Source organism: Phoca vitulina, unplaced genomic scaffold, assembly GCF_004348235.1.
Source record: "Phoca vitulina isolate PV1807 unplaced genomic scaffold, GSC_HSeal_1.0 scaffold62, whole genome shotgun sequence".
Lineage (NCBI taxonomy): Eukaryota > Metazoa > Chordata > Mammalia > Carnivora > Phocidae > Phoca > Phoca vitulina.
The window spans coordinates 3,658,125-3,677,366 of record NW_022589765.1 but is presented as its reverse complement, the minus strand read 5'-3'; the positions used below and the strand labels follow the sequence as shown (position 1 = coordinate 3,677,366).

General features: G+C 42.9%; 1 protein-coding gene across 8 annotated transcripts in view; it reads left to right on the top strand.

Annotated features, from left to right (window-relative positions):
• The window catches only part of GRIA3 (glutamate ionotropic receptor AMPA type subunit 3), a 275,987-nt gene that overhangs the window by 52,382 nt on the left and 204,363 nt on the right, over window positions 1–19,242 (top strand). For all 8 annotated transcript variants that reach the window (XR_004297784.1, XR_004297785.1, XM_032391369.1 and 5 more), the window contains one exon: window positions 18,016–18,255. Coding sequence is in view for 6 of the 8 variants with exons in the window: in XM_032391369.1 (XP_032247260.1) it covers window positions 18,016–18,255 (240 nt within the window). In the remaining 2 variants the exon portion in view is untranslated. The remainder of the gene's footprint in view (window positions 1–18,015; window positions 18,256–19,242) is intronic.

The following is a 19,242-nucleotide window of genomic DNA, read 5'->3' as shown; positions in this document are numbered from 1 at the left end:
AGTGTGCCTTCAGATGCCATTGCTGCCTGGCCAACACTTATGTTCAGTGCTTTCAGAGCTGCAACTCCTTCTCAGAGACAGATGTAAACCAACATGGGAAGGAACATTGGCTGAAGCAGGAGCCTCCGGGACAAAGGGTAGTAAGACACAGTCGTAGAGTCACTGTGTCTATAACATTGCTCTGGGGAGCCTAGCCCCAAAAAGACTGATCTCCAACCAGCTTCACCAGAGATTCCCTTTAAAAGGCAAAAGAGGTTGGGGCACCTGGCTGGCTCAGTTGGTAGAGCATGCTCCTCTTGATCTTGGGCTTGTAAGTTTAAGCCCCATATTGGGTGTAGAGATGACTTAAAAGTAAAATCTTAAAACAAATATATAAGAGGCAACTAGGCTCCTACTGTGCATAGAAACATAAATCACAAGCAATGAAATAAAATTAAATACTCATAATTGACTAATTGCTGGTACAGTTGGCTGCTTTTCCCCCCAGGGAAGGCGTCTTCTATATGATTTCTGGAGCATTTAACCAAGTGTAGCTGTAATTATTATTATTCCTATAATAATAGGGTTTCTACAGATCTTCATATTTTGTACATGTTTTATACTCATTATGGCTAATCCACAAAACATCTCTTTAGGATATATAAATACTGCCCTTGCCATTATGCTGGAGAGGAGTGAGAGCTCAGAAGAAGGTAAAGAGAAGGTCGCAGATTGAGTCAGCAGCAACATAGAGACAGAACTGGAGAATTCTGCTTTTCAGTACCAGTTTATGCCATGGGCTCATTAAGTGCTTACAGTATGAACCAGATTACACCGAACTGGACACACAACTAACGGAACATGTGTTTTGTGTTTCCTGCCATGGGTGAAAGTTCCCATTCACATACACAAGGCAAGCAGGCCGCCGCTTGGTTGAGGCATGCTATGGTCAAGTACCCAAATGGGGGCTTCCGTCCAAGTGCTGTGGACACTCGGAGAAGGAATGGGTCTCCTGGGGGATGAAATGTGCACCAAAAGCTCCATGGAGGAGGGAGCTTCAGGCTGGTTTTGAAAGGTGGGCAAGAATTGGAGTGGTAAAGATTTGGGAAATGGCATTCCAGGATGGGAACACAACATGAAAAATGCTGAGCAGCAGAAAAGAGTAAGAAGTGTGTTGAGCACAGAAAGACCAACTTGGTTGGAGCAGAAAGTTGCTGCTGGAGAATTATGGGAGACTATTTTGGATCGATCATAAGCCCTAATGATGTTGGCCCATGGGGTAGAAAACAAAGATGCACATTAACTGAGTACTTACCGTGTCCAGCTTTGTGCATCATGTTTTTTTCTAATGTGAATTCCAGGCTGAAGGGTTGGGACTCTGACAGGCAATAGGGGAGCCGAGGGTCCAGTCACTGGGTCCCAATACCTAAAATAAGACAGTGTGTTCAATTACCTCACTCACATGTCCTTGGTCAACCTCTGAGGACTTCACTGGGGTATTTCTCTGACTAAATACACAGCTTCTCTCAGGCAACGCCATTGTTATCTGAAAATATGAAGCCTTTAACTTTGCATGGCACTGCACAAAGAGAATTACAGAGGCCTAACTCCTCTTGGACAACTTTGACATGGTCAGATGTATTCATTGGTAGCACATGGTTACAAGTTGAATACATGACTGAGCAGCAAAGCGCTAGCCGGGGCTACTTATTCTGTCTGCGGCTGAAACTGCATGTGTTTACTTCGTTCTAGCTATTTCTAGCTATTTTTAGTCAGATTCTTCCCTGCGGATCAAGTTAGGCACTTTGGGAGACACAGTCTCACTTTCAAACCACTGAAGGAGCATCCGCAGGGCCCCTGGAAGAGGACTCAGCTGTTCTGTGTTGCTGCAAGAAGTTAAAGTAGGAATCCATTTGAATGATGCTCTGCACCAGTGCTTTCACAGCTTCCAAATGGATTGAGTTCTGAAAGGAGTTGTGTCATCTGGCTGGCATACAGGTGGCCTGGGCACCAGAGCTGTCCACTGGAGCACATAGGCTGCAGGCCGGAACTGAAGGACTGTACGTATGGTGCTGAACCCAGCCCCCTTGGTGTGCTCAGGTTTTTGTGGGAAGATGCATTCACAGTCCCAGTGTGAAAGCTGAGTAACGCAAGTTCCCTAATCACTCCCATCTGAGCTAGAGGGAACAGAGAGTCCTCCAGCCCCCATCCCCAGGCAGCAGCTCAATGGGACTCCAGCTGGATGGGAGGAAGACGAGTCCAGATGGGGGCTGTGAGGATCTAGGGAGGAGGAATGGATTGGGAAAACAGGAGAAGGAATAAGACAGGATTTCTGCAGGAGGTGATAAACAGTGAGGACACAAATGTAGACCAGACCAGTGTTAGGCCTGGGACGGGCCGTGGGGCTACAGTGGTGTACAGTGGTAAAGAGATACCATTTTATTTAATGACCCACAATACACATGCATATATTTGATAACCAAAAGTTTCATGAAACAATATTTACTCTTACTACACGGATACACATGGCATTTTTCTATTGTATTTTTTTTTTTTTAAAGGCTAGGTCATGACTCACATCGATTTTATAACCCATTGGTGGGCTGTGCCCTGCAATTTACAGAACACTTCCTGTAAGGAAAGGGAGGGAGGGTTCATTTTCCTGTATCCTTTCCTTGTCAGTCGTAGACTCTGGTCTGCAACAAGTCAGCAGTGAGGGTGAAACACTGGGGCATGGGATAAGAATGGGGAAGCTGGGTTCCAGGTAAATGAGGAGAGGGAGCAGAGAAAAGTAGGGCTGAAGAAAGGTGAAGTGTGGCTGTCCCTGGGCCAGCTCTGAACGCCTAGGAGGAGGTCATAGGAAAGGGAACTGGACATCCCCACCATCTCGCATAGTACTTGGTACTGTCCGATAAATGTTGAATGAAAAATACCTGCTGAATTGACACACACAAGTTAGAGGTTGTTTGAACAGCCTCGATCGGTTCAAATAGATCTGTGTCTGATCAAAATACAGGGAAGATGAGAACCCATCTTTAGCAAACAGCAGTGCTGACGTGGTGTATTGTCACCAACTTTACCCCTCCCCCTCTTTTCTGCCCTCATAACACCCAGCACTGCCTTCATGTGGCGGAAAGGCCCCAGACTGTGGTGCCCCCAAATGGAGAGGCACTGTGGTAGGAGATCATGGACTCAGATCTTTCCTAACTCCCACCACCGGCTCTCAAAATGTACCTGATCTGTGTCCTATTCCCTCAGTACCTGGTTCTCAGAGTTCACCTGGCAAACCACTCCATACTGACATGGTCATGAGTGACACCAACTGCATGTTGCCCTTTCGGGCCACATTTGTCACCTGACAGGGAATATCACCATTCTGGCCAACAGAGGTGGGTGTTTCAAACCTTATAGTAGTCAGTGGAGAAGACAACTGAAGGCAAGAAGGCTTTCCAGGGGCCCTCAAACCACACTACAAGGCAACTACTTACTCTGCCAACCCATTAGCGTTTCCATGAACCATTAAACAACACCATCCCCAACCCCCCAAAAAAGTGTGAAAGTAGCTAGTACAATGCCTAGAAAAGAGTAACGAAGAAGTGCTGGATGACTTAAAATCAAACATATTTAGTTGGGTAGGTGCAGGAGGTAACTTGAATAGGACCTACTTAGACCAGCACTCTCTGTGATGATGGAAATGTACCATGTTGCACTTCCCAATGCATGTGACACTCGAAATGCAGACAGTGTCACTGAGAAATTGAATCTTTAATTTTATTTAACTTCAACTAATTTTAATTCAAATAGTCACATGGCCAATGGCTACCAGATCAGACGACCCGGATCTAGGCAATCACTAGACGTAGCAAACACATTTTGAGGAAGTACCTCTTGGCGCCCTTGTTAAAAAGCTGGATCTTTTTCTAAATAAGCCTCAAGATCTGAAATTCCTCTCTTTAGAGAGATGTCCTTATTTATTTTAAGGCAAAGGAGTATGGGAGGACTTACTGAAGCTGGTTTCAGAGGGTCTTGTTCTCAGATTTGAGCTAGAGTAGCTGTAGTTCCTGATCAAAGTACTTTTAAAATAAAGGGTAGCTGGGGCGCCTGGATGGCTTAGTTGTCTGACTCTTGGTTTCGGCTCAGGTCGTGAACTCAGGGCCCCACGTCGGGCTCCACGCTCAGTGGGGAGTCTGCTTGAGGATTCTCTCTCTCCCTCTGCCTCTGCCCCTCCCCCCTCAAGTAAATAAATAAATCTTAAAAAAAAAATAGAGAGTAGCTGGACCCTGCAATGTCCTGCAAGGGCCACTGACGTTTGCCTGAATGTAAGCTCTATGCTTGACAAGACAAACACCTCTGAATGGACATCTTTGGCACAAAGTTCTGCACAGACCCTGAATGCCTCCCAAACCTAGAATGGGGAATTACTTTCAGAATTCCAACCAGTTGAATTTGACTTAGGAAAAAAAAAATGTCTTTAATTTAAACTTGCCTTTTTTTTTCCTAAAGGAAAAACGGGTTCTTTGTTCTCCAGGCTGATAGAACATATTTGAGGGAACTGAGGTTGTATAGATTTTTCAAATAGCAATAGGGTGAAATTTTTGTATAACCACCAAACCTGGGTACTGTGAAGATGGCTTTTCAATAGTTGCTTCCCATCAGGATTGCATTTGGGCAATTTTGTAAGGCTGCTTATAGTTTCTTTGAAGTCAACCAGCAAGCGGGGATGCTAAGGACCACGGACTCCAGGAGCTAATCAGATATCAATTATTCCACTTGTAAAATGGGTAGGCCATTTGTTTCCTGACCACAAAGGGCAATGAATCAGCTTTTTGACCTTAGGTAACGACAGACTGCTTGAGTTGGAGGGTAGAAAGGAACAGTTTTCCAGTTCTTCTGGTAGTTCATTCTTTACCAGAAGGCACTTTTCTGTTTCCTCTCAGCATCCTCTTCTTTTTTCACTTCTCTGTAAGACTCAGTGATAAATAGTAAAGATACAGGATCAGGGATGATGATGCCAGGAAAGAAGAAAATCATTCCAGTTACTTTTTTTTTTCCCTGAAAGGCAGACCTGTGAACATGTCTGAAGAACCAAGGTCAATATTAAGGATCATTTGTATTACCTAAACCAGAAGTATATTAAAGATACATTTGGAGCAGACCGAAGAACTCTAGAGTATTTATTACCTAATTGTTGTCATCCTGGAAAGTCTCGGGGTGAAAAATGAATTAGCCTGCCAGATAATTCTGTCCTTGACCTTGTCCTCTTTAGCACTTTTGTCAATAATTTGGATAATGCTACCGAAAGCAGGCTGATCAAATTTGTAGATGACAAGTAACTGGGAGTGATAGCTAATAAACTTATTAACCAAATCCAGATTTAAAAGGCTGGATCAAAATCATGAGGACATTCTAAAAGGGTAAAAGGTATCGAAAAGGCATTTAGCTACCAAAAAAATACACACACACACACAACACACACACACACACACACACACACACATATACATATATATATATATATATATAAAAGCATGGGATGCTAAGGAATATATATATATATATATATATATTCAACAGCACATATCCAAGGTTGGGAGAAGCCTGGCTTGGCAGAAGTCTTTAACAAGATACCTGGGATATAAATTCAAGACCACAAAGTATGAGTATACCTCAATTCGATAGTAGAAAGGTAAAAAAAAAAAAAATCAATGCCATCCTAGGCAGCACTGATAGATATGTAAGATGTCTAGTTCGAAATGGGAGTCTCCTGCCTTCTGGGTGGGTTCAACCTCACTTACAGTGCAGTGCTCAGTCCTAGACACCAAATTCTTAAGAGTGACATTTAACAAACTGAAACACGTCAAGGGGAAGCTGGCCAGAGTTGAAAGCCTGGGATCTATGACATACATCTGACATGCTAATGGTGATTAGCCTGAAGAAGAGAAGGCACAGACAGGTAGAATGTATACCTTCAGATGGTTTCAATCTGCCATTAGAAGAGGGAACAGACATTTTCTGTGAGCTTCAGGAAAAAAAAGAAGGAACCATAGGTGGTGAAAGTTACAGAGGCAGATTTGCACTCACTGTAATAAAGACATTTCTAATCATTAGAGCTGCCCCAAAGTAGAATGAACTGCTTTAGGAAGTGGTGAGCTTGCCGTCATCCAAAAGTGTTCAAGAGGAGATGGAATGCCTACCTGTAAGTCAAATTACAGAGGAGATTGTGGCACTGTTAAGAAGCTGGAGGGGGTGACCTAGGCCATTACACTCAATAAAAAGCATGGGATGCTAAGGAATTCAAACACAGTGGGAAATAAAAGTATATCTTCCCAACTGACAATGGCCCTAAACATTTTATTATGTTTATATGGTTCTGTTTTGAATTATGAAGTCTTTCAAGCATACGCGAGACAAGACAACCATTAATTAATTTTTAAGAATAATTTTTGTTTAGGGACTCAGCTCACCCTCCTCCCCTGCACAGGCTGCAAAATTAAAGAAAATGGCTTTCAAATGCTATATGGTACAATATCAAACTTGAAGCTCTTACCGGTCTATGACAAATCTTAGGGCTGATTCGAAGGCATCATAAGAGTTCATCAGTTTCCTGCCCAGCTTTAGAAATTGTTTCATTGTCTGACTGGATCACTGGATCAGTTAGTTTTTCAATTAAGAATTGTGCTAAATCCCATGTAAAATGAGTTGCAAGTCAAGACAGGCCCCTGACTACTTTAGATGATTGGTAGAGATATGCGGGTGAATGCCAGAGACTGGGGCTGGGAAGAATGAGGATTCTGTTGAGTTCTTTGTTGTTGGGAAAATGATTACTGAGAGTCAAGAACCAACTACTTCCTCACTGACACACTCAGATAGCAGCTTTTATAATTTTTCAAAGGAGAGTCTCAACTATTATTTCCATTTATTCTCAGCACATCCCTTTGATGTGGGCAGGGCAGTTGTTAGTTCTGCTGGCTTACAAATGACAGGCCTGAAGCCTAGTGAGGTAACTGACCCAAGGTCACACAGCAAGTTAGTGCCTGAACCATATAAAAACCCATCTCAGTGCAGAAGCCCTGAGGAATAATTTTAAAAATAATATTAGTGGGGCGCCTAGGTGGCGCAGTCAGTTGAGTGGCCGACTCTTGATTTGGGCTCCGGGTCATGCGACTGAGCCCCGCTTTGGGATCTGCGCTCAGCGGGGAGTCTGCTTAAGACTCTCTCTCCCTTTTCCTCTACCCCTCCTCTGCACGTGCTCTCTCTCTAAAATAAATAAATAAATCTTTAAAAATAATAATAATAACATTAGTAGCAGATACCACTTTATCAATTAAGCAGAGTCTTATATGAGAGTCCTAAGCACTTTGAACATACTCATTTAACAGGCACAGCAATGTTATGGGGCAGAATTATTATCCCAATTGTTACAGGTATAGTAGTGAGGTTTGGAGAGTTTAAGTAACTATTTCAAGGCTGTTCAACCATTAATCTGAACTCAGAAATAAACTCCAAATCACTCCACCTTCACTGCCACAAAAATCCAACTACTCTTCCCTCTAACCGAGACTACAGAAATAACATTCCGAATGTTCTCCCTGCTTTCACGGATGCCCCCTTACTTAAATCCACTGTCAATATAGCAGCCAGATAAATCTTTCTAAAATATAAATCAACTCATGGAACACCCATGATCCTTCCAAGATTTCCTCTCATGGTCCTTAGAATGAAATCTAAATTCCTTGCCAGGGTCCTCAAAGGTCTTCCACGGTTGGGTCCCTGCCTCCTACCAGACTCATCTTGCACCCTCCTCTTTGCTGGCCATACTCCGGCCAGGCTAATCTTCTTTCAGTGCCTCCAGGGCATCCGATGTTGCCCTCCCTCAGAGCCTTAGCAAGTGCTATTCTCTTGGCATCGGATGCTCTTCTATCTGAGGTGTCAGCTCAAATGTCAAGTCCTCAGCTAACGTTTCCCTGACCTAAAGTCACCTTGTCACATAGTCTCATAGCACCCTAATACCTTCCCTTCTTAGTACTTAGACCATGATAAGCACACAAGGGTATAATTATTTTATTAATATTTGCTGCCAATACTAAACCATAAGTGCCGTGAGGACAAAGAGCCTGTTTTGCTCACTACTGTATCCCAGCACCTAGACCATGTTTGTCACACAGTAGGAACTCAAAACTTTATTTGGTGAATGAGTAATTAATGAACAAGCAGAAAAATTTAAAACTCCTGAGCTCCAATGCTTAATCATATTGTCTTGCTATAGAAGGGCCTAAAAAGCACCCCTTTATCCCAACCCACCTCAACATCTCTCCTGCCATTTCTGATGCTGCTATGGAAGGGTGGATTGCACTTAACAGTTGCAAAATGAATTTTCCAAAATACATGTGTTCATATGTTAATGCCTGCATTTGAAAGCCGTTATATTCAAGTAGGATCAAATGTTGATAATGAATGTTTTCTTTGCCAGCATTTAGATACATGCCATGTAATTGCAAAAATAACTAGTTAGACTGTCGGAAGGCAGTGTACTCCTGAGAGCTGAACAAAATGTTCAAGGGAATTAACCCAAAGATGGTAATTAAACCATGGAATCATCAGCTGGAGAATGGGGCTGATACCTTATTCTGAATCTGGTACTTTATAAGCACCCACTGTGGTTACTAGAACCCAAGACCAAAGGGTATTTGGTGGGGAGGAGGAGGCTGATCTATATGAACCCAGGGAAGGTATGTGTTGGCTACTATCCCACGCCTACCCCACCATCAACATCTTTTATTTAGCTCGCCCGCTCCTACATCCCCAAGTTAAACACAAATAGCCAATTTAAGAGCAAGGCCAGGGAGGTATCTGCTTGTATGGTAGGCTTTGAAGAGCCCAAAATATCCACCCTTCCTGACTTTCTACCACTAAAATAACTCCTTTGGGATGTTCTAGATGTATATGCATTTTCATTAGGCTAAGGCCTTATTCTCTGTGGAGAGTAAGTCATAAGCTAACCCTGTGGTTCTCATATGGGGGAGGCAGGGAGGGAGGAAGGAACAGGTATAGTGATGTTGCCCCCCAGGGGCTATTTGATGATGTTTTGAGGCATTTGGAGTTTCACAACTGGAGAGCAACGGCAGTGCTATGGCCCTCTAATATTAGAGTAGCGTCCAGGGCTGCTAAACATCCTACAATATACAGGACAGTCTATCACAATAAAGAATTATCCAACTCCAAATATCAATAGTACCCGCCAAGGTTGAGAAACCCTGAACTGACTCGTGAAGATTCATTTATTAGTCCATTAACAACTCATACACAGGGCAGATTCTTGCCGAAATAGGAGTTGGGATGGGTATATTTTGATTGGACAGTTGGGAGAGAAAGAAGGAAGAGTGATGTGATAGCAGTGCCAGTGATGGATTGGGGAAAAGACTGGAAGCAGGTGACCAGTTATGACACTACTCTCATAGTCTAAGAGAGAAGGAATGAGAACCTGAACTAAAGATAAACAGGAAAAAGGTCCCCCACATGCTGTAGAGGTGGAATGGACGGAACATCACCAGAGAATGGCACATGGATGAGGCTGAGAGAGAAAAGCCAAAGATGGCCCTGAAGACTCCAGCTTGGGTAACTGGAAGAAGAGCAATGCATTAGGAGAAACAGGGACAAGAGAAGCAGATCCCCGGGGCCGGGGGGGGGGGGGGGGGGGGGGGGGGTGGTAAGAGGAGAGAGATAATATGCCAAGTATGAGAATATGAAGGCCTAATAATATGAAGTCCTCCAGGTGAGGTTGTTCTATGAGCAGTCAGAAATGTGGATCTGGAGCCCAGGAATGTGTCTGAAGCTAGAGGTATCTACTTGGAAGCCATCCGCATGGAGAGGGTGAACTAAGACCCCTGCTTGGCACATAGCAGGAACTCTATAAATATTTGTTGAATGAAAAAAATATCATTTGGAGTAAGAAGAAAAGAGGGCCAAGGACACAATCTTTGGACACATCTTCATCGAGGGGGTGGAGCAAGAGGAAAGTGAGCAGGAACAATAAAGGAGGTAGAGCCAGCAGAGTCTGGTGCTCTTGAAACAGAAGAGAGTTTCAAGAGGAAAGATTTGGCCAACAAAATCAAATGCTGCTCAGCAGTCAAGTCGGATGAGGTCTGTGGATAGAGTTGGGTTTAACAGTGAGCAGGTCATCATCAAACTTGAGAGAGCAGGTTCAGCGGAATGATGGGAGCAGAAACTAGGCTGGAGATGCAGAGGGCTGCAAGGTCCTCATCACCCCATCATGAGCGACGACGGTAAAGAAGGAGTTAGGAAGATCGTTTATGGATGCGGCAGGGATCAAGGGGGAGATGAGGTCTTTTAGCAAATTTTTTAGCCTGACAGGAAGAAGGCAGCATAGAGAGACTAAATGCACAAACTTGAATAGCTAATAACCATTATGTATCTCCTGAGTACATCAGTTGTATTTTTGAGCTTCCTGTAAAAAAAAGTTGAGGTCATGCAGAATTGGAGTTCAGTGTATCATTTAACACTCAAGAACCCCAACAGGTAGAGTTAGGTTCAATTTAAGGAAGAGCTCCATAGTCATCAGAGCTACCCTGCAAGGAAAGGGCTACTTTTGAGTGGTGAGCTCCCTTGTCACTAGAGGTATTCAGGGCGCAGTAACACGACCTCACGGCAGGTGGTTCCTGTCCTGAATCAGAAACTGGACTAGATAGTTAGTTTCCAAACTTTTGGACTTCTCATATCAGTAATATTTAAAGGGGCGGGGAGGGTGAGTGGAGTATAGGTTGATCTAGAGTCACTGACTTTTAAATTTTGCTCTGTTAAGTGTATTAATTTTCTACTTACTGCTGTAACAAATGACCACAAATTTCGTGGCTTAAAATAGCACAAGTTTATTATCTTCCAGTTCTGTAGGTCAGCAGTCTGGTAGGGGGTCTCACCAGCCTGCAGTCAACAGGGCTGCATTCCTGTCTGGAGGCTCGGAGGGCGAATCCGTTTTCTTGCCTTTCCCAACTTCTAGACTCTGCCCACATTCCTTAGCTCACAGTCCCCTCCAACTTCAAAGCTAGCAATGGCTGGTCAAGTCTTTCTCATATAACATCACTCTGATGTTGACTCTTTTTTTTTTTTTTTTTTTTTTTTTGCCCCGTTCTTCTACATTTAAGGACCCTCGTGATTATCTTGAGCCACCCAGATAATCCGGGATAATCTCACTATTTTAAGGTCAGCTGATTAACAAGCTTAATTCCATCTGTAGCCTTAATTCCCCTTCACCATATAACCTAATTCATAGATTTGGAGGATTAAGACATGGACATCTTTTGGGAGGACATTATTCAGTCTGTCACACAGACCAAATATATATGTATGTATGTATGCACACACACATGCACAAACACACACACCATTTCTCATTAACATGATCATCATCATTTCAGAAGAGAAAGGACTACATACAGGAATGGAAAACAGAAATGATATAAAGAAAAGGACTGTCCTTCCTAAAAAAGGACAGTTGTCAACCTTACTCTAACCACCCCCCCACACACACACACACACAAACGCGTGTGAACATATTTCACCAGATGGGAAACTCACCATGGACCAACACTACAGCTTTAGAAAGCACGACTAGGGGCACCTGGGTGGCTCAGTCAGTTAAGCATCTGCCTTCGGCTCAGGTCATGATCCCGGGGTCCTGGATGGAGCCCCACATCCTGCTCAGTGGGGAATCTGCTTCTCCCTCTCCCTCTGCCCCTCCCCGTGCTCATTCTCTCTCTCTCTCTCTCTCTCTCTCGAATAAATAAAACCTTAAAAAAAAAAAAAGAGCACAACTTTATGATCTCTTAAGGTCCCTCGCAGCTCTAAATTTCTTTGTTCCCCTGGAATTCATGGTACTATGGTATTACCTGGAGAACTTTCTTGTGATATATCTCTATCGGTTCCTTCAGAGCTACATTTTTCTTCTTCCTGCTTGCTTCAAATGTGATCATTAAGTCAGCAAGAGACTTCAGTTTCCTTTTTTCCCCCTGATTCAGAAGGCTATGAAAAGTGTTCTGTAAATGATATGCAATATTGCTATTCTGATCTTTGGGGTAATCAAGTTGTTTGACATTTTTGTAATGATGCCTTTTGGAATATGGGTGGTGTAATTAGCTGCTACATTGTACATTAACAATACCTGTCCCGACCCTATAGACTTGGGGACTATAAATAAAAGCGTGACAGCTGGCTCCAGCGTTGCTTGTCACTCACCATTGAAGGGAACACAGCCGGGAGCTACACTAGAGTCCCCAGGAATCCAGGATGTAGTCAGAAACAGCATCTTCAACAAGAATTTGGTGTTTTGCTAGTAGGAAGAGATGGAGACAGGCACCGTTAGGAAGCAGACAACCAAGATATTTCCTACTGGGAAGGCACAGAAGTCCCAAGGAGAGACAGCATTTTAGCAGCACAAAGGCATTATATAGGGAGGGAAAGAGTCAGAGGACAACAGTTCATTCTCAAGTCAAATTAGCAGGGTTTCTTTATTAAACCATTACTCCCTAGGAATTAGAATAGGAAAGAACACTGAAGAAATATATAGGGCAAGGGAAAGAGAAGAAAAGCTACGCTTACCTGGGTACTCAGTGTGACGTTGCAGGCAGTGGTTTCTGTGGGGAGGCTAACCTGATGGGGTTAATAGGGCAAAGTATGCTAGAAAGAGCGGGAAAGAGGAAAGAAACTGAGAAAGAACTATTTGGTTCCCAAGTTATATGTGAGGCACTGTAAATATTTTCCATGTACCATTTCATTTATTCCTTACCTCAAGACAGTAACCCAAACCAACACTTAACAACTGAGACATCATTTTTACTTGTCTCATTCATTATGGTCTTTCCGCCTCACTAGTATGTAAGTTCCAAGAGGACAGGAACTTTTTTTCTCTCCTGTATCTCCCAATACCTATAACAATGCCTGGCACATAATAGATGCTCAGTAAATATTTGTTGCATGAATAAAGAGCTAGCATTGAGTATCTGTTTTGTGCCAGGCACTGTTATAGATGGCTTCGCATGACTAAACTCATTTTAACTTTTACAGCCAATGCTGAGACAGGAACTATTATTATCCCAATTTCACAGATGAAGAAACTGGGTTGGAGGCCCAGAGATATTAAGTCACATGTCCAATAAGGGATCGCCTAAGTATTTCAAACTACACAGTCTAACTGCAGAACCTGTGTAATCACTATCCTATACTGAGGCTCAGAGAGGTTAAGTAACTTCCACAAAGCCATGCAGTTTAAGACTGGCAGGGCTGTGACTGAAACCAAGGTCTGCCGGAAACTGCTGCCCTTTCTTCTGTACTTCGCTGCTGCTTCCGAAGATCACCGCCAAGATAATGATTTCTTCCATTATCATTTTACCAAGGACTCATCTTCTGAGATAAACAAGTGGGTGTGGTTCATTAAGGACTCAGATAAAGGTAACAGACATCACCCAAGAGAATCCTGAGTCCCAAAGATCACCAACCTGCCACCCGATCTCATTGTTGGTATTTGGGGCTGGAGGGAGGTGAGAGCAGTGGCCGGCAGATGAATCATGGGAAACTCCTGGTGGAGCCATCTATGCTGAGAGCTAGGCATTGAGGGCAAGTCACTTTCATGCCAGGCAAATCCTGACCCATGCTGCCCTACATAGCTCCAGAGTAGGGATGGTGTAGAGATGCTGATACAGCTTTTCTAAGAAACTAGTTCATAATTCATTGCGTGACCTTGTGCAAGACACTTCCTCTCTTTGTGTCACAGTTTCTTTATGACAGGGAGGCACCAGTGGAACTCTGTTGAATCAGAAGAGCTTTACTTTATCCCTTTTATATATTGGACTTTTCCACATAAAATTTCATTTGGAGAAAGGATTCCACATGAAAAACTATGCTTAAAAAAAATCACTGAATAAAATAGTCTTTAGTTCCTTCTAGCTCAAACCTTCTCAGAGTCTAAAGACATGAACACTGTCCTTTGGGTCAGCACAGCGTTCCATTCAGCCTTACTTTCTACAGCCAGGAATGGGCCCAGGGATCTGCCGTGAGAGGTCATTCACAGGTCCCCTGTGCCCCGGCTTCTCTCAGAGGGGGTTAACCCTGTCTTCCCCATTGGACCTTCTTTTCCTTTGTTATTAAGTTTTTTATTTTAGTTCCAGTATAGTTAACATGCAGTGCTACATTAGTTTCAGGGGTACAATACAGTGATTTAATAATTCTATACATTACTCAGTGCTCATCATGTTACGTGTACTCTTTAATCCCCCCCCATCGGGCTTTCTACTTACATTACTTATATATGTTGAGATAGAGCAAGGGTAACTCTGCACAACTGTATGTGCAGAGCAGCTGCACCTCTGTTTTATATGAAGGGACTAGAACATTTACTGATTTTCTCTTACCATTCTTTTTGTTGATGTCCACCACCATGTGTCTGCCTGTTGGACCACAGTAGCCTAGTAGGGTTCTCTGAGGACTACTGCTGATCTGTAATACTTCTAAATCCCTTTAAATGAGCCACAACTGGCTTCCCTCACACCTGCTCACTCACACATTTGTATAAGGTCTTCCTTTGTGTCATTCTGTTTACCATAATACGTAGGCTGAAGGACTTCACCAGGCGTTCCTTCCTGGAGTCTGGTTTTCACATATGCAGTATGATTCCCTTTTTATAAAGGTTTAAAACAAAAATAACAAGGGGCGCCTGGGTGGCTCAGTCGTTGAGCGTGTGCCTTCGGCTCAGGTCATGATCCCAGGGTCCTGGGATCGAGCTCCGCATTGGGCTCCCTGCCCCGCTGTGTCTCTGTCAAATAAATAAAATCTTTAAAAAAAATAACATTATATCACTTAGGGGTGTGTGTGTGTGTGTGTTTTAAAAGACCAAGGTAATTATAAACACAAAATTCAGGATAGTAGTTATGGAGAGAGGGCCAGGAGGATGTCCAAACAGGGGGATAGAAAAGAGGGGGAAGACGAAGGTAAAAATAAGTTCTCAGTAATGTTATAGTTTTGGGGTTGGGTGATGGTTTTATGGGTGTTCATTACCAGTGTTCATAAATAAATAAATGTCATAAGTATGAAAAGTCCATATCTGACCTAGTAATGATTAATTCTGCTCCCGTTTCAAAAACAATGATTCTAAGAGCAATGCAAGATTTTTTTATTAACAGAATCTCACTTCCATAACATACTTTTATTTTGTTTCCTTCCAATGTCAAGGGCTTTTTAAAATTCTAAGTGAATCACAGCTGTAAGTTTGCCTCTCTTCAAGTTAATTTCCCCCTCAATTATTGTCCATAATTTAGTCAGATTGGGGTTTTCCTCATTGGAAATATGTTGCATTTCCCCCATAAGACTATATTTGTCTGGGATTCATGGATCCTCATCTTGGGCCTTGCATGCTAGTTGATATGGATCCAAGAATTACCAACTACCTCCTGAATAATGTTCGCTGAAGGGCCATGATTGCTTGTTGCCAGAAAAAATACATGATCCTTAAATTTGAATTTCAGGTCAACAACAAATAATTCTTGGGGACACCTGGGTGGCTCAGTCAGTTAAGTGTCTGCCTTTGGCTTGGATCCTGATCCCAGGGTCCTGGGATCGAGTCCCGAATCGGGCTCCTTGCTCAGCGGGGTACCTGCTTCTCCCTCCACTTGACTCTCTCTCTGACAAATAAGGAAAATCTTTAAAAAAACCCAAATAATTATTTAGTATATGTATGAACTTGAGGCATACAGAATCTCTATTTTACTTGCTAAATCTTGCCCTATCTCATTTGGGCCAATAACTACTCTTTAATGTCATTATTGGATTTGCGTCCCAGGGAGTATGAGTTTTAGAGTCAGACTGACTTCAGTTCAAATCCTGGCTCCTCCACTCAAGACACAGAACATTTTTGTCTTAGAATTCTCATCTATTAAATAGAAATATTAGCAATACACCATGAAGTTGTTGGGAATATTGGATATTTGTGTAGTACTTAGCATAATGCCTGGTACATACTAAGCACTCAATGGCTAGTATCATTATTATTGTCAGTTTTATATAGAACATTATGCGCACCAGCTAAGATCTGACCTGGTACTGCAAAGCTCTCCATTTACAGGATTAATTTGGGAACCGACCTTCCTTAGCATCTTCCTTGGTGATAACCAAGGCAAAGTGGCATCCTGCTTCTTCCTTTTTGCTTCTGAATACTTCTTTTGGCCCCCTGTCATGAAGTGCCCCAGATTCATTTCCTAATTGGTTTTCTCCTTTTAATATAAAGACCTTTTTTATGCCTGTGTTTGGGGGTCACTTAGAATTCCTCAAGTTGGAGGCTATGGTCTTCCCTGATGGAGATGCCTGAATGACCTTTGAAATGCTACCCTTAAGCCAATGACTAATGAGTTTGGCTAACAAAGGGGAACAGCCCTGATCAGTAACAGGTTTAAATAGAATGCAGGGAAAGCGAGATCCCACAGATACTGAGAACTCTCTGTTTCTCACAATCGGGTCAAGAAATGAATTAAATTGGTTTTCCACTTGTCATCCTCCTACTTTCAACACATTCCTTCTTTTTGGTGCCCAGTGCCTTCACTGTTTCTCCTCTCAGGAAAGACTCCAGACCCTTTACATTCTCTTCTCTGACTCACCCTTCCCTCTCAAAACTTACCTGTTTACACACGCTCCCTGGTGTCTAATTGGACATAGGACATATTAATTCATTTTTATTTTTAGAGAGAGAGAGAGGAGGGGGAAGGAGAGGCTGAGGGAGAGGGAGAGAGAGAATCTTAAGCAGGCTCCACGCCCAGCACAGAGCCTGCCACGGGACTTGATCTCACGACCCTGAGATCATGACCTGAGCCAAAATCAAGAGTCAGATGCTTAACCCACTGAGCCACCCAGGTGTCCCAGACATATTAATTCATCTTAATATGCTAACAGCTTTAAAAGATTCTATTTAATCCCCCTCCCAAATCACAGAGTTTTTTTCAAGACCCTAAACCTGAAGAAGTAAGCCTAACAGTGGCTTCCTAGCAGATAAGGGAGACCATGCAGAATTCCTTAAATCACACCACATTATCAGCTGCCTGTTCGGTCTGCTTCGCATGAATGGAAGGGAGCAGTAGAGCAGATAATCTAAAGATCATTTCCACTTGGTTTGGGAATGCACCACACGGTGTTGTTGTAGCTGATTTGCTTTGCTAATTATGTTCTACTTAAGCTAATATTGAAATTGGTTCACATTTTTTAAGCTCATCTGGGCCAGAAGAGGGAAAATGTGGTGGTGTGGCCCACTTTGAAATGAAGGACATAAAAGTTCTATGTGTGAGCTGATAGATCTAGAAGGAAAATGCAAAAGGAGCAAAATAGAACTTTGCCAGTTACACCTACCTCATGTGACTCCCTGGACACTGAAAGGCCAGTCTTTCCAATGGCCTGCCCAGAATCTGAAATCTTCATTAGTAGCCTCCATTAAGGGTCTTAATCATGACATAGCTATTGTTAAAGCAGTATGTAACCTAAAAGGAGTAACACATTTCCTAGCAGGCACATTAGCAATTTGTCTAACTAAGTCATCAGTCCTTATTGTCATCTAGTGGAAAAAGCACTGAAGGGGTGGGGCACAAGACAGTTGTACCTTGATGGGGGCATGGGTACACGAAGAGACCACTGGGAAGCTAAGATGGAAGTACAAGAACACCAAATGCCTTGTGGGAGAGCTGGGAGGGTTGCAGAAAGAGGGTAAGGCAATCTTCACCTCTTTCCTTCCCACATTTTCTTAGTTTCTTGCTCATGGTAGACATAGAAAACATGCAACTCTATCAAATAAATTCTTCCCTTCCTTACACTTCTCCTGCTGAGCAACTTTCAAGGGCTTTCAAGGGCTTCTAGAGATTTCAGAGATCTTGGTTTTCCTTTGAGGCATGTCCTTTAGAGCCAAAGCCTAACTATCCATGTCTTTCCAACCCTACAAGCTGCAGCAAGGGACCATGGGGCTATTGAAATATCTTGCTCTCTTTCTCATTGCAGTCTGCTCCCAGTTCTCGAGAGGAGTGTATGCCATCTTTGGATTCTATGACCAGATGTCAATGAACACTCTGACCTCCTTCTGTGGGGCCCTGCACACATCCTTTGTGACGCCCAGCTTCCCCACTGATGCAGATGTGCAGTTTGTCATCCAGATGCGCCCAGCCTTGAAGGGCGCCATTCTGAGTCTGCTTGGTCACTACAAGTGGGAGAAGTTCGTGTACCTCTACGACACAGAAAGAGGTAAGAAGAGGCATGTGCTCTTCTCTTTGAATATTCATGTAACAGTGGTGTTCAACCCTCCACAACTCATGTTTATTCCCTTCTCTTTCAATAAATACAATCTAATACTCTTTTAAAACTGTATTTAAATTCAAGATGAATTTAAATTAAGACCCCCAAAATATCAATGCAATGGTGATTTTAGAATCTAATTTTTCGAACTAAATACATCCTCCCATCCCCGGCCGTGGGAAGGGGTTTCAGACTCTCCTGGCTGAGTCACTCTTGTTGAAAAAGGACCCTCCCCCCCCAGAATAACTTAGGTGGTCTAAAATGCACGAAGTAAAAGTAGCTTCATCCAAAATAGAGAAAGGCCTAAGCTGGAAAGTTTCAGAAAATTAATCCTATCAGAGTGTAATTATTCCCATTTCAAAAATTAGAAAACTAAAGCTCAAAGAAGAAATGTGCTTTTTCACTCAGCCATTTAACCACAGAACTGGGACTGGTGTCAATATCTCCTGCTTCTAGGGCTTGTTCTACTAGATCACATTAAGTCTTCAGCTTACAGGGCCTCAACAATTACCTGATGGAAATAATGAGTGGAGAGTAGCTAAACTGGGCTTTGGGAATGGATGTTTTTCTAACAGTGAGGTAATACATTGAGGACACATTCTATTGAAACAGTCTCAGAAATTAAGGGTCTGATCTTAAATAGTACACAGTTAGGTGTATTTGTTAATTATATAACGCATTATAATTCAGCCAAATAGACCCCTCGAAAGCCCAGTTATCTTTGAGGGACTCCTCAGTAAAACCAAGGGATCCTTCCAAAAAACAATGTTACTTTATCATTTGTTTGCCTGCAACTCTGGCTGTAGGCTGGGGATGGTTCTTTCTGACTCAGAGAAAGAAGGAACAAATGGAAGGCCTGTCTGCCTGAGTGGCACCTGGAAACCCAAAGAACTCCCTGTATTTGCCTACGGTACTTACTTCTACGATATTATCAGA